The 14269-nt window shown below is 46.2% G+C and overlaps 1 protein-coding gene across 1 annotated transcript in view; it reads right to left on the bottom strand.

Moving 5' to 3' along the window:
- Positions 1-13430, bottom strand: part of RNF220 (ring finger protein 220) — a 223684-nt gene extending 210254 nt beyond the window's left edge. Inside the window, exons 1-2 of the mRNA XM_065657825.1 lie at positions 13342-13430; positions 7968-8708 (exon numbers count right to left, since the gene is read on the bottom strand). Coding sequence (XP_065513897.1) covers positions 7968-8592 — 625 coding nt within the window. The 5' untranslated portion in view covers positions 8593-8708; positions 13342-13430. The remainder of the gene's footprint in view (positions 1-7967; positions 8709-13341) is intronic.
- Positions 13431-14269: the final 839 nt, after the last annotated feature.

Below are 14269 nucleotides of genomic sequence, written 5' to 3'. Positions count from 1 at the left end.
GCTGCAGGACTGAACCAGCAAAAAAGCTCACACGTAAAAGCTCTCGTGTCTTTCCAAATTTAAAACTTGACATTGTTACTCTGGTGAGAGCCTGTTACCAGGAATCGGTGCTGCTGGGTGAAAGCAAGGACACAGTTTCCAGCTTTTCCTTTTAGGGGTATCCAGAGACATTTAGTGCCTTCCTTTTCCCATCGCAGGACAGCCCGGTATTCACAAGAAAAAGTACAAAACACATTCTTGCTCTGCAATTTAGTGAGAAAGAATATCTCGGTTCAGGCTACCAAAAAAGGAAGATTTTAAAACAATACTGATAAGAAACAATGTCCCAAGTGACAATAAATACCATGGAAGTGTCCCACACCTGAACTCAAAGGGAAGTTTCACTGTCACCAGGACTCCCTCTCCATGTTACCCAAGTTTAAGACAATAAATCTCTCTTTGCCTCACTCCTTCCTGACATTGCTTTTCCCCCTTTTCTGTTGCTCAGGGTGCTGCTGCAATTCAAGATGCCAGCGAATGGTCGAAGGAGAGGAGAAAGTGAAGGCTAAAGAACACCTGGCTTATCGCAACCACCATGCATGTTTTAAAAAGACAAGGCAAAGAAAAAGACAGACAGACACAGATAGTTCCGAAATCCACAGTACTTATTCAGCACCTTCACTGACTTGAGGGCTGGGTCCCAGAGAAAGATCAACCTGGCCAACAAATGCTCTAGCAGCAACAGGAAAATAACTTCAGCACTAAGATGTTAAGAGAACTGAATTCGGGATGATGAATTTGCCCTGAATATCTGTAACCTGAGAGTTTATATACACAGAGATCACTCAGGCCAGCAGAGCCATGCAGGAAAACAGCGAGGTTGCATAAAAGGGCACAAAGACACATACACAGATTACATGTGTAGGTCTACAAAAAAATACGCATGGCCTTTTTCAGATGACACTGCATAGGAATCCAATCTCACATTAAATTTCCAAAATATAAATCCATTATTCCTGAAGAATTTCAATTGCTTTGCATAGCTGAAAAGTGTCCTCGGAAGTCCCCAAATCTACAATTCCATCCTGAAGAAGAGAGGTGAAAAATTCATAGGCTATCAAGCAAACTGACATGATCGAAGACCACCAGTGACATGAACCGCAGGATAAAAATCATCACAATTTACTTTCAATGGCTGCTTTTCTTGGAATATGGTATTAAAAGAAAACAACTTTGCCCCCACTATGAATTTGCATTAGAAATCCATAATAAAAATAAAGCTTAATATTATACAAATGGGTACAGTTCTCTATAGTGCTCCTGATGCAGATTAAGGTTAGACAGATTTTAGATGACAGTTATTTACCTCAGTCTAACACCATGTATGCACAAATGGAATTTATTTTATAGCTGCAGATATTAGCCAGAAAAAAAGAGATGAGAGGAAATCTTACAGTCTCATGTAAAATATAATTATGTCTGTTTTCTGCTCCTTGGAAGGCAAACAAAGAGGGGAAAAATGAATCTGCTGCTGGCATTTAATGGGACTTGTCTAAATGATACCAAGCAAATAACAACGAGAAACAATTCATGAATATCTTCACTTTTATTTTTTCCAAGGGGGAATTCCAGAAACTCTAGTATCTTGTTGCCTTGGTCACTTTCAGTCCTACAGAGCAGGATTAGGCCTATGCCTGAGTATGTCTCTTTCCTTTGAGACCTTCAAATTATCAAAGAAAGAGGAAAAAAAAAAAATCAGAGAGGCACTGATGCTTATTCTGTCCCTCCTGAAATGTACACCCATTTCCCCCTGCTTCTCCCAATTACTTACGCACTCGCCACCAATCAACCAGGAAACTGTTGCTAGCTCTTGAATTTTGCAAGTTAGCAAGTAAAATAATAAAACAATGTTTTAACTGTCAGAGATCCTGGCTCACAAAGTGCACTTTGGTCATTTCCTTTAATAACTGCAGTTTAGCGGCAATGATTTATAATAGTTCATAATATTCTACTAACTGTACTATATTAATAATACTAATACTTTGCCCTTGCCTAGTGTCTTCTGTCAGAAGATATCAAAGCGGCACACGCCGCCGTGAGGGAGGTATCGCTGTTCCCCCGTTGGGGATCGGGAAATTGTGGCTCCGAGCCGTGCCCGAGGTCAGGATTCCCAATCCCCAGCCCCGCACAGCAGCCACCAAGTCTGCCTTCGCTTCTCCTGCCGCGATTTCGTGACAGCAGTCGAGTCTGATCGATGGGGCCGAAGATTTAATGTGATTAAATCCTTCTCGAAAAGCAAGGTTTGGCCAGTGCTTTGGGGGCTGTGGTTTTGATGGGAAATACTGAGCTAGATGGGGAGTTTGCCCTGCAATTGTACAATAAATACACTCATGCCAGCGTTCAGACACACAGAGTAAAAGAGGAGTGATAAATATTTACTGCGCCCGTGCCTATCTCTCCAGCAGGTGACGGATAAATGGGACACTTAGGTGATGGTCGCTGCTCCGAGGACGAGCCCCGACACCAGCTCCCAGGGAGTCCAAAAAGGACGATAAAGGGGATGCGGCATCGCTGGCATGGCTGAGATGACGTGAAAGCTGGTCGGATGGCAGCGGCGGCACGGGGGAACATTTTGGAGGAGAAAACAGCCCCAGCCCTCCCCCGAAACGATCAATTACAAGCCATCCTTCTGCCAGCGCCCGGTGAGGACAGCAAATGCAGAACAGCCGCCCGGCCGGGTTCTGCATGACAATTGATGGGAAGGGGAGGCCGAGGGGGTGGCGAGGTGGGGTAGGCAGCCCCATCCCTCCTCTCACCATGGTGATTAGGTATTCCGAATGCGCCAGATAGCCCCAAATAACAGAAAGAGAAATATAAACTGGAGACCGGCAGATCCAAGGCAGGCCAGATGGCCCCGCAGCCGGCAGGGGCTGCTCCCATCCAGCCCTTCCCCACTTTAACTGTTCAAACATTTCTTTATCCAGGCAAGACAATTAAGCCGAACAGCACGGAAAGGAGTCTCGGCAACAGTTTACAGAGGGAGCAGGAAGGTTGTTGCCAGAAAAGTAGAAAAAGGAGGCAATAGCTGCATACTCCAAGACCTCCCTCCATGCAGTGCATCTCTCCCCACAAGGACGGTGTGTTTTCAGTGGTGTGAGAGGGACGGATGGATGTGCCCCATCTCTGCTACTGCCCATCTGCCTGCCCACCCCTTCAGAAAATCCATTGTTGCTCCTTCACTCCTCCTACATCACACAGAGTACCGCACAACGGAAAGCAAATGTTCCACTTGATTTATTTCATAAGCAATGTTAAGTTTGCAATTTCCCATGGTCACAGCTGATTATTATTAGCAACAATGCATCACTTCACGTTAGACCCCAAATTTTACTGGCCTCCGAAGTGGTGCACCCCAGCAGGAAAAGTCATGAGCAATGGGCGTGTGCATGTGTGTACGTGTGCATTCTCCCTCCAACCCATTGTTCTGCCACAAAAATATCAGAAGAAAAACCTTCTTCCCCACCAGCACAAGTACACGTGCCCACACAAAGGTCTCTACATAGGTCCCAGCTCGTAAACACAAAGCCCAACACACACGTCTGGTGGAGAGGGTGTCTGCAGAGACAGTCCTTGGTCTGATTTCCAAAGCTCTACATTATTCAGGAATTCAGGCTGTGGTCAAGATAGCCCTGATGTTCATCACCTGAAGTGCGATTTACATTTGATCGATAATGAACCAGTTGTTTCAAAAAGAAAACTAACCCCATGCTAGAGACGTTCTTTAAAAGCCTCAAGTGGAACAAAGAGCACACTAGCTCGGTGTACACTCTCTTGCAGGGGAGAAACTGGTTGCAGGACAAACTGACTGCGTCCAGATAACCGAGGTTAAATATTATTATAAAAAATAATAATCAAAATAGTGTAAATAAAACCACCTTCACTGTACCCACCAGTCCCAAGAGATGAGTGAGGATTGCAGCGTGCTCACCAACTCAATCACTCATCCCCAGGGCATACCAGGAGCTGGGCGAGAGCCACCAGCAGTAACAGGGAAACTGAGGCCAGAAGATACAGTGGCCAGGATGTAGAAAGTCACCTTGACACATCAAGCTGTGCTCCACGAGAAGTCACAGAAAACACATGATGAAGACCAAGCAGCAACAGGAAACCATCTCCTGTGGACGAGGGAGGCTGGGGACACGGGCAGCCTTGCAGGGACGGCAGAGGTGTCCACTCTGCCAAGGACGAGCTCTTTGCCAAGAGATCCCAGCTTTGTCATAGACCTCTGCATGTCACTTTGTGGGAAAGCGATGCCATGGTGACTGGGTACAGAAGGCCACTGGGAGAGAATTTATTAGAAGCAAAGAACAAAACCAGAGATTTTTTTTTTTTTTTCTTAAAAGAGGGCTATAGATCTCTTTTGCAGAAAGGAACATGCCATTTTTTTCCACTCCTTCTAGGAATCTCAGCTATTGTATGCTTATTAAGGGAAACCAATAAAATATGTCTCCCAGCATCTTTAACACGTGCTTTACAAGAAGCCCCTAAACTCTAACAAATGGCATTATTTTTCTCAGTAAGCACCTAAGAGGACGGGCCCATTCAGCACACATTACGTCTGCTTCTTCCTGTTCCCTGTATGCTCCATCACTCCAGATCTCCTGAGGACCTGCATTTTACAGCAAGAGACAACTTGGCCAAAAGCAGACATCTCAGCCCAATTTCCTGAGTAACAAGGAGCAGAATCCCACCCAGATGCACCCCAAAAGTGATGTTCTCCCTTCCCAGGATGTACAGGAACAGGTATTGCTGGAAAACAGCACCCTGCTTTATAACTAAGGAACGGTTTATCCAAAAGACAGAAATCTCTACTGCACAAATACATGTCTTACAGAGCCAGGTGCTAACCAGCACATATCCCAAATAATTTTACTAAATTTTGCAAATATCCTGCACCGGTGAAAAGAGGATAAGACTTTGCTCCCATGACACACATGACTAAATAGAGCAACTTCCAAACACTCCCTGAAACGAAAATGCCTTCCTAGATTCTCATTTTGCTGCAAAGTGTCTCAAGCATAAACCAATTTTTTCAGGAATATTAAAACTCAATGCATCGAATTACCGCTAAAAAATAAAAATCCTAGAAAATCACCATTTAAGATATCGGGTAAAACAAACATTTTAATGAGCTCTTCAAAAACGGTTCATGTGCAGTGGTACAGAAGAATATACAGAGAAATCACAGTAATTCACCTTCCATGTAACACAAACCCTTTCAGGAATCTGCAAAATACAGCTAAAGGGTTGAGCTCTGCAAATCTGAAAAGCACTTGTTAGACATGTGAAGGTATTGCTGATTTAAGAAAATGTTAACATTTTTGTTCACAGTTGTAGAAAAGCCTTATTACCTCTTTGCCTAGAAGCTACAGCCACCTACCTGCAACAAATTCTCCATCAGGAGGACAAGTAGGCAGTTTTTACGAAGGGTTATATATAACAATTACACAAGGAATTCATAAAACTTGTCAGAGACAACCACCCCCCCAAAGTATGCATCTATACAGAAACTCCAAAAATTTGTATGCAAATGTCAGTGCAAAACAGGATCACAATTATATCTGCAAACTGTGATATCTCAAATTCCTCATTGCGGAAGTTTTTATTTTCTAATGGTCAACACCACAGATCATTAGGATCCTCTAAAAAGCTCCAGCGCTTGCTCTCTCGGCCTCCAGCAAACACACCCATACGTGCGTATGCACACACCAAATAAACTTGCCGTGTTAATGGAGCGAAGTTTCCATGGTGCAGTATCTATATGTGATGGGAATATGATACAGAGCCAACACACATATTTAGTGTACACTGTCCTGGTAGTTACAGAAGAATTTTCATGTCGATGAAATATCAGGGCTGTTGCATTTGCTCGGCTCTACCATGCAGCAAAGCATCTTAAAAAAAATTAACAACATGGGTAAGAAAAACAACAAAACACCTTCCACTTCTGCCCAAGTTTTCAAAGCTGCCTGCAAAGTTTTTATCCTGCTTCCTTTCCCCAGCAAGGCCCCTGCCACAGCACCGGGAGCCAGGTGTCCCCGGGTGTCACCGTCCCTGCCTCTCTCACGGGCTGTGCAAAGCCCCATCGCTCCCAAGGAGAGGACCCAGGTCGGCACACGCTGGCGGCAAAGGCAAGGCACGGCGGTGGATGTGGATGTGTCTGTCTGTCTGCAGCTGCGCTCCATGTGGTCTAATTCATTTAACAGATTTACTTCTTTGAATGGGGTATCTGACAGGATTTTGCTACTGAGATCCACGGCAGCTGACACGCTCTAAATTAATTTAGGTAGCGGACCCGCTCCTCCGCCGCTATCTCCTGGAATATTCTTTAGAGCAAGCTTCATTTCCACAGCCAGGTTATATCGATAAGAGAAAGAGCATCGACAAAGATGTCTCTCAGCCTTGTCATCTCACTTGCCCCCCCCCAGGATAATTATATTACCAGCTTACACACATACACATCCATACGTACTCCCACCTAAATCTGCTTCCCCTACGAATCCAAAAGGAGGGAGAGGAGATGCTGAACAATGAAAGGAGCTTGCGGCACAAAAAGTAGCACGGTCGGGGGTGGATCAGAAGGAGAGGGGGGAGATAGATAAGAGATCGCGTCTGTAGTGCAAGGAATACACGGCTTCTGCCTTCAGTGGGAATCGTCCTACCCTGGTGAATGCCAGCATAAAAGACGCACTTGCAGCATATTTCAAAACCAAAGAGCGATGGATTTACAGGCAGGTTGATTTTATGATGACTTTTATTGAAAAGGTACGCTGGGTTTAGGCAGATGCCTTTTAGCGCCGGTAAGTTAGCACAGTGCCTAATTCAAGGAGACAGCCTGAGGAAGCAGTGCCGACAGGGGAGAGAGAGCCACAATGTCTCTATTACTCTCCTCAGCATCATAAAGGGGAGAAGAAAAATCACGTCTGAAAGGGAGAGGAAGGAGCGGTGCAGCAGGTTTTCATTGCAAAAAAATGTAGTAGTAATAATAATAACAACAACAAAATTATTTTCTAGGAAGAAAATTCAACAGAACAAAGGAGCTCACGTGAAAAGCAAACCACTCGCTCCTTGGTCCACACGTCTGGGTTTACAGGAAAACTCTAACCATAAGTTAGTGCCCTTCTTCAGGGTACCCCATCATGGGTCAGCTCCCAGCCCAGCAAACCTGGAAGCCTGCCCTTCCCAAAGGACAGCTCTGCCCCTCTCTGTGGGCAACACCACAAGGGACACAGGGATGGAGGAGCAGGGAGTTACAGCCATGAGCACGTGGACTGGTTTCCTTCAGTCCAACCACCGATCTGCGAAAGGGCACATCACCTTTCAACAGGTACCAAAAGGGGGAAACGCTCAGAGAAAGCACATGGTGCAACAGCTTACTGAACTGTAAGAAAAGATTCGGGTTTATGTCTTGAGGAGGGAGATCGGTGGCCAGAAATGCTCATAAGTTAACCAGAGGAAACGGTTCTTCTGTCAAAACCTGAGGCATGAATCCTGACAGTGATGCATTTGCTGTAAGAACAGTGTGCATGAAGAAAAGGTCAGAAAAAAATACCTGAAGAAGCAGGGGGTGCGTGTTTGCTGCAAGCTCTGGGAAAGTTTCTGGCTACACACTCCAGCTGCACTCCTGTCTACACACATGTATGTGCCAGCATCTATGGCCTTGCACAGGGGCACAGACAGCTCTCTGCATGGTCAACATTGTCTCTCCAGCTGCGTGCTGGAAGACAAGCTGCCTTCAAGAGCACATCACCTCAAAATCTGTCAGCGTCCATTTAGAAGAGACGAAGCAACACTGGGTGGCTGAGCTGGGCAGGCAGGAAAGGCTGGTTTTCCTCTGCCTTCAGCAAGAACCGCAGCACTGTGGGACAATCACCTGTTGAGTATCTCAACCAGGGGCAACTAAAGAACAAGTCAACGGAGGTACTTACATCTGTCACTTCGGTCTTCAGGACTGGATGACGTCTCCCGGTCAGAAATGAGGCCAGAAACAGCAAAGATCTTCTTCCCCGTGTCGTCAACTTTGAGGGAGCCGGGGGAGCTGGAGGGGAGCTGCGTGCCAAACTCGTACTCCTTCCCATCAGCGTCCGAGAAGCGCAGATGGGGTGAGTCAGTGTCATGGCAGTTTTTCAGGCGCTTGGCCGGCGTAAAGGCTGACTGGTAGCTCTCCCGGTCTTCAGTAGACGCAAACGGGCGGAAAGCCCCAACGCCGCTGTGGTTCAACATACTGATTGGGGTGCAGTCCAGGTTGGGGGGTGCAAACTGGGGGTGGAGGTGAAGCAAGGAGGGAGGAAAGTCACGGTTTGCAAATGCTCCCGGCACCCCACCTTGCCGGTGATACATGGAGGCAAAAGTATATGAGCCATTGGTAAAGGGAATATGCACGTCCTTGTCTGCTGACACAGGGACCCCAAACGGCCTTGGCTGCTGGCAGGGGATGGAAGCATCACGGCTGGCTTCGGCTGTGGAGGCGAGAACCATCAGTGCTGGGGAGGCCAGCGGGTTGGGGAGGTAGGGTGAGTTCTCCATCTTGAACGCTGCCCGGTGTAAGTCCATCGGAGTCTCTTTCCTCAGCAGGATCACAAGCAGAACAATCTTCCCTGGAAGGAAAGCAAAGCGATGCCTGGGAATGGAGCAGGAAAAATCACTGGAGCATCATCACTCTCTGAACACTGCAAGGAAACAGAAAAGAAAAGAAAAGACGACACAACTGGTTAGGTTTCTGCTCTCCTCTCCCTGGGACGCTCAAGCATCAAGGTGGCCACATGTGTTACAACCCACGGGCCGGCAACGCGCCACTGTTCTCATTCAAGAAAATCAATAGACAACTTCACACACTACTGGAATCGGCTCTGGCCCTCCAGGTTAAAGGGTTATCATCCAGTACAGATGAATGAAAGGCAAACCAAACATAATAACATGCAGATTTAATAACCCACTAATAAACAAGGTTCAGTCTCAAATTAAGATAGCAGCTCCAAATTATAATTGGAATTTTATATGGCAAAAGAGGCACGTACATATAATTGCAATAAACTTAAGAATGCCCACACATACACACACCACTAATTTGCCTAGGGGGGTGTATGCATGTGGAACCAGCATAAAAATATCCATTGCACATAGTTACCAGATAAGCCAGAGTTCATGCTTATGCTGTACACTATGCCTAAGACGTGCATAACAGACACGTATTTTCTCTCACTCTCCATATATACGGGTAGTACTTGCAGACGCAGTACTTGATACCATCATATATATATATATATACACACATACACACACACCATTGGAATGCAGGAATGTAGGAATGTGACTGTGTACGGGTGCGTGTCTGTAATACACAAGCACCCACGCGTGCACACACACTCCCTGTTAGCCAAAAGAGAAGAGACTTCCCCAGGAAAACGCCTGGCGTCTCTGGCAATATTTAAAATCATAATGGGTGCCTCTGCCATCTGATCTCCACAAGCGTCTGCCTTTCGGGTCGGGGACAAGAGAGAATGGATCAGTAATTTTAGTTCCTAATGCACTCACTCTTAAGTAGATTTGTAAACTGCGCTGAATGTGCCATTAACATTTAGAGGAAAATGTTAACAAAATTTCTGCCTCGCATCTTGCTGAGCCTCCCAGGTTGGCTGCAGCCACCCAGCCAGCCACAACCCCCTCCCAGGGTGAGAGGAGGGAAAATGCTCCTTTCTGTATCTCCCCCAGTTCGCTCCGGCTTTTTGTTGTTATTTTCTCCCCCAATCAATCTCACGTCTTTTCTTTTAAGCTTCCGTCGCCTGCCATTCAGGCCCCACAACCCAGCTTAAAATACAAGGACTATAACTTTGAAACAATATACTAGCCGCTGGAGCTCAAAGGGCCAGAAAAATCATATAATAATAAAAAGCTGTTACAAATTGTGCCTCTTAAATCCAGAGGGTCAAACATCTCAAATAAAACTTAGTGAGAGTGTCTCCCTAATGGAGTGCCTTTTGTACTCCATGAATGAGGGAGCCTAGGTTAACAAAGTGTATGAAATCCAGTCTGTGGCTTTAATGCAGTTCAGTGATAACATTTCCTCCCTCCCATCCTGTACCCAGCCACTCCACTGACTGTTATTAATTGTGAAGATGAGTGGACATCATCTCTCTGCTTCCTCATTTGGCACCCATCCTTACAGACATCATTGCTAAATTACCAGATTATGTATCTCGCATTAAGAGATTTGCTCTCTTCCAAATTTTAAATAACTTTCCCGTCAAGTTCTCACTGCGGAGGGTGAGGGGGAGAGGGAGGGATGCCAAGGGCACCCTGCTCACCGCTGCAGTCCTGGGTGCGCCCGCTCTGCAGCTGCACGCGAGGCTGATCAGAAACTGGAGGTCAGGAAACTGCAGCCACTGGCAAATCTGGAGTTGCTGGGGCTTATGCAACCATGTAAATATATTTTTATATATATACACATACATATATACACACACACACACATATGTATGATTATGCATCTAAAGAGATGCATGCAAACAAGTCACCATTCTCAGAAACAAACAATCATTAAGATGGACGCGAAACTGAGCAATCATGGGAGCGAAACTGAGCAATCATGGGAAAACATGGATTTCCAGGGAAAAAAAAAAAAAAAAAGGGCAACCACCTCTGCCTCCTTTTCTATTTTTACTTGTGCTATCACCCCATTACGTTAAATGTCTTTCATAAATTAGTAATCTGGCCACAACACTTGACACTCCTGTAGGATACTGTGAATCACTACGGCCGTTTATTCGTTTGCAAACTTCATTACACTGGGAATAAATCAACACATTACAATATCTCAGCCAGCCAAATTTAATTTTTTTTCAGCTCCCACTTCCTTTTTCGTTCTCTCTTGCTCCCTTCTTGCCCAGCACCTCCCCACCCCCAGCAACACGGACAGATTGGACTGCAGCAGACCAGTCATTATGAAAATCTATCGTTAATATACTTCCAATGTCAAAATGTCATAGGTTTAAATATAGAACCCCAAAATAAGAAAACTAACTGACCTTCTTAATTAAAAAAATATGGATTGCAGGGTAATCAGCTGGAGGGAACATTTGGGTGCCGGGAAGGCAGTGGGCACAGGCAGAGTGAGGAACTGCTACTTTTCTGCCTCTATGCTGATTTTTTTTAATTTAGCACCTCGCGCAAATCCAGATTAAAATAACTCCAGCTATTGATCCGAGCAGTGGAATTGACATTAATTTTAGTTCACTTCTCACTTTGCAAAGGGATCAATAGGAAGTAATAACAGCTGACATCCCCGCTGAAAGGAGGAGAAAAGACGGGCTAGAGACAGAAATCGAAAAGCAACCAAATAAATCAGCAGCTACTTTTCCACAGCATCAGACAAACTCCAAACAGATTGCAAAAAGTCTTTGTTGAATTAACTAAACAAGGAGTAGAGGGAGGGGGGGTGGAGATCAATCTATGAAGCTACATAAACTGTCTACCAAGTACAAAGGTTAGACGGACAGACTGAAAACAAAGTCTATTTTTATTATTTTTGTTTTCATGGCTACCTATATGCATAGATACCAGTTTTTAGAGCTACCCTAGTTTAGTGTACACAAATTACCTGTGTATGTTACTAACAGCAAGGCTAAACACGCCACAACCAAGACAAATTGAATCAACAGCCTTTAGCTCTGAACCATAAAAAAAAAAAAAAAAAGACCTCTCACCAAGGAACAAGTTGTAATCAGTTATCTCTGCCTCAGTTTTGGTTCCTCTGCTTACGAGGGTTGTAGCAGTGTGCTGAATTAGTTAAGAGGAAAGTCTGATAAAAGTAGGAGAAGCCATAACAGAGCTGGATTTAGTAGGCATCACAAACACTCAGCAAGTGTAGAAAACAGCAGTGACCACTGGTTGTAAGTGTAAACCCCACTTGCTAACCAGCCTGCAAAGAAACATACACGTATGCAAGTACATGCGCACCCCATACGCGGCCACCAGATCTGCAAATCTTTTACTAAAATGTTACTCAGAGTTCCTATTACTAAATCACCTCTCTGCTATCGATTAAAATATATAAAACACACCACTCTGGTTTCTACAACAGGTTGCATTTTTGTGGTCTCTCAACCATTTCCAAATGCCAGAGATTAAAATAATGGGGCAAATTAACATTTTTCTCTCTCCAGAAACAAAGTTTTCTTGGAGAAAAAAAAATAATTAACAAGCTATGGGGGGAAAAAAAAAGTTTAAAACAACAGGAAACCCAGGAAAATTGATGGTGCATGTAAATTAGGAAAAACCCAGAAAAAAATCACAATATCCATTTACATTAAAAAGTTTTTTCCCCATAAATGTCAAGTAGGAATTTAGAAATATGCTCTGCGCAGAAAAGCCAAAGATTATAAAACAAAATAATGCCAGCTGTTTGGGGATTTAAGTGCTCAAATGGATTATACATTTGAACCAAACTGGATTTCCTTATAATAAATAAAACAAATGCAAGCTCGAAAGCCAACAAAGGAGAGCTCTCATCACTGGATTAAGATACAAAGGAAAAACAGTTAATTTTTTTTCCAACGCGTGAAATATGCCAACTGCAGCCGCACACCCGGGCAGCTGCTCTGAAAACCGGTTTGAGGGAAAAAGAAAAAAAAAAAAAAAGTAGGAAATAGGAGAGCGGGGAGCTGGAGGAGCCGGCGGCGGGGCCAGCCGGAGCGGCGGACCCCGGTCCCGGTCCCAGGCGGCTCCGCCGGGCAGGGCAACCCGGCTTCTGCCCCCTCGCCCCGCACCGCGCCCCCGCTTTTGTTTTGCTGCAAACTTCTTCCAAAAAAAAAAAAAAAATTCTTTTGTTTTGAGGAAAAAAAAAAGGGGGGGGGGAGGGAAGCCCCCGGGAGGAGAGGGTGCTCCCCGCGGCTGGCTGCACGGAGGGAGGAAGCGCCGGGGATTTGGCAAAAGAAAAAAAGGAAAGAAGAAAAAAAAAAAAAACACAACCTACCGAAGGGTTTGTTAGCCGCTTCGCCCCCGGCCTGCGCCCCCCGGCCCCGCTCCCAACTTGGCGAAATCCGAGCGAAAATCGCCGGCGGCGCCGCCCGGGGAGAAGCCCCGCGCCAGGGGACAGCGGGCGCGCCCCGGCCCCGGGCACCGGCCCCGGCCCCGTTCCGCTCCGGCAGCACCCGCCTCGGAGCGGGAAGAAGCCACCCGGGCTGGTACCCGCTGGCCACCCCCTTTACCTCCCGGCTCCTGGTTTCTCCCCCACCGCCCAGAGGGTGTTAAATAAACCCAAATAAAATAAAATGAGAAGGGGGCGAGCCCCGGACTGGAGCCTACCGACGCCGCCAAGCCTCGCCGCTCCGCTCTCCCCGCCGGCAAATTAAACAGGTGTTTGGCGGCCCGGCGGGTCGCGGCTGCGGGCCCGGCTCGGCTCGGTCCGGCCCCGCGGTCCCGCCCGGGCCCGCGCGCCCCGCCGGGAAGCGGCGATCGGGGCGCAGCCGGGGCTGCCCCGCTCCTGCCTCCGCGGGAATTATTCACTCCCGGCGACGGCGGCGGGCGGGGGCTCCGGCGGTCCGGTCCGTACAGCCCGTTAAGTGAGGCTTTTCTCCCCCAGTTTTTCTTCCTCCTTAAACCCCCAAGTCACAAAGATGATCAAACGCGAGGATGACCAGAGTTGTTTGGATTTATTGCAACAATCACTTACCATACACATTTCCTGTGTGGAAGGATAAGCATTCAATACAACTCTTTGAGTAGACAGTTCCTAATGATTTCATTGTGGTCAACCAGATGGTTTTTTATGTATTTAGATCTGAAGGTGAAGAATTATTTTCCATGCTTCCAACCTATTTACAGACTTCCCTGGTCTAGAGCTGGGGTTGTTGGTTAAAAGAAAGAAAATCCTGCGATTTCCCGATCGCATCGCTGGACGATCCAGAAAGTTTTCTAAAGGACCTAAAGCGAAAACAGGGATAATTCCTTTCACCTCTTCTGGCTTTCCGAGCTACGCAGTTCACATGTGGCATAATTTTGGCTCATTCGTTGAATAACGCTGACAATTTAAACCGCCTCTCTACCTTTGCTTTTTCTGCAATAATAAAATCAGAACAACAACGCATGTGAGATCCGGGCGTTTGGTTCCTACCTGAGAGCAGTCGGGGGCAAGGGCGGCAATCTTTTAGGGATGAACGACCCGAGGAGGGGCGAGGATGTTAGACAAACTTCAGCCTCATCCAAAATTAAGCTAAGTGGCGACTTAACAACG

This window comes from Caloenas nicobarica, chromosome Z (assembly GCF_036013445.1).
Source record: "Caloenas nicobarica isolate bCalNic1 chromosome Z, bCalNic1.hap1, whole genome shotgun sequence".
Lineage (NCBI taxonomy): Eukaryota > Metazoa > Chordata > Aves > Columbiformes > Columbidae > Caloenas > Caloenas nicobarica.
The sequence above is the reverse complement of the archived record's forward strand: the minus strand, read 5'-3'. Positions and strand labels throughout refer to the sequence as shown.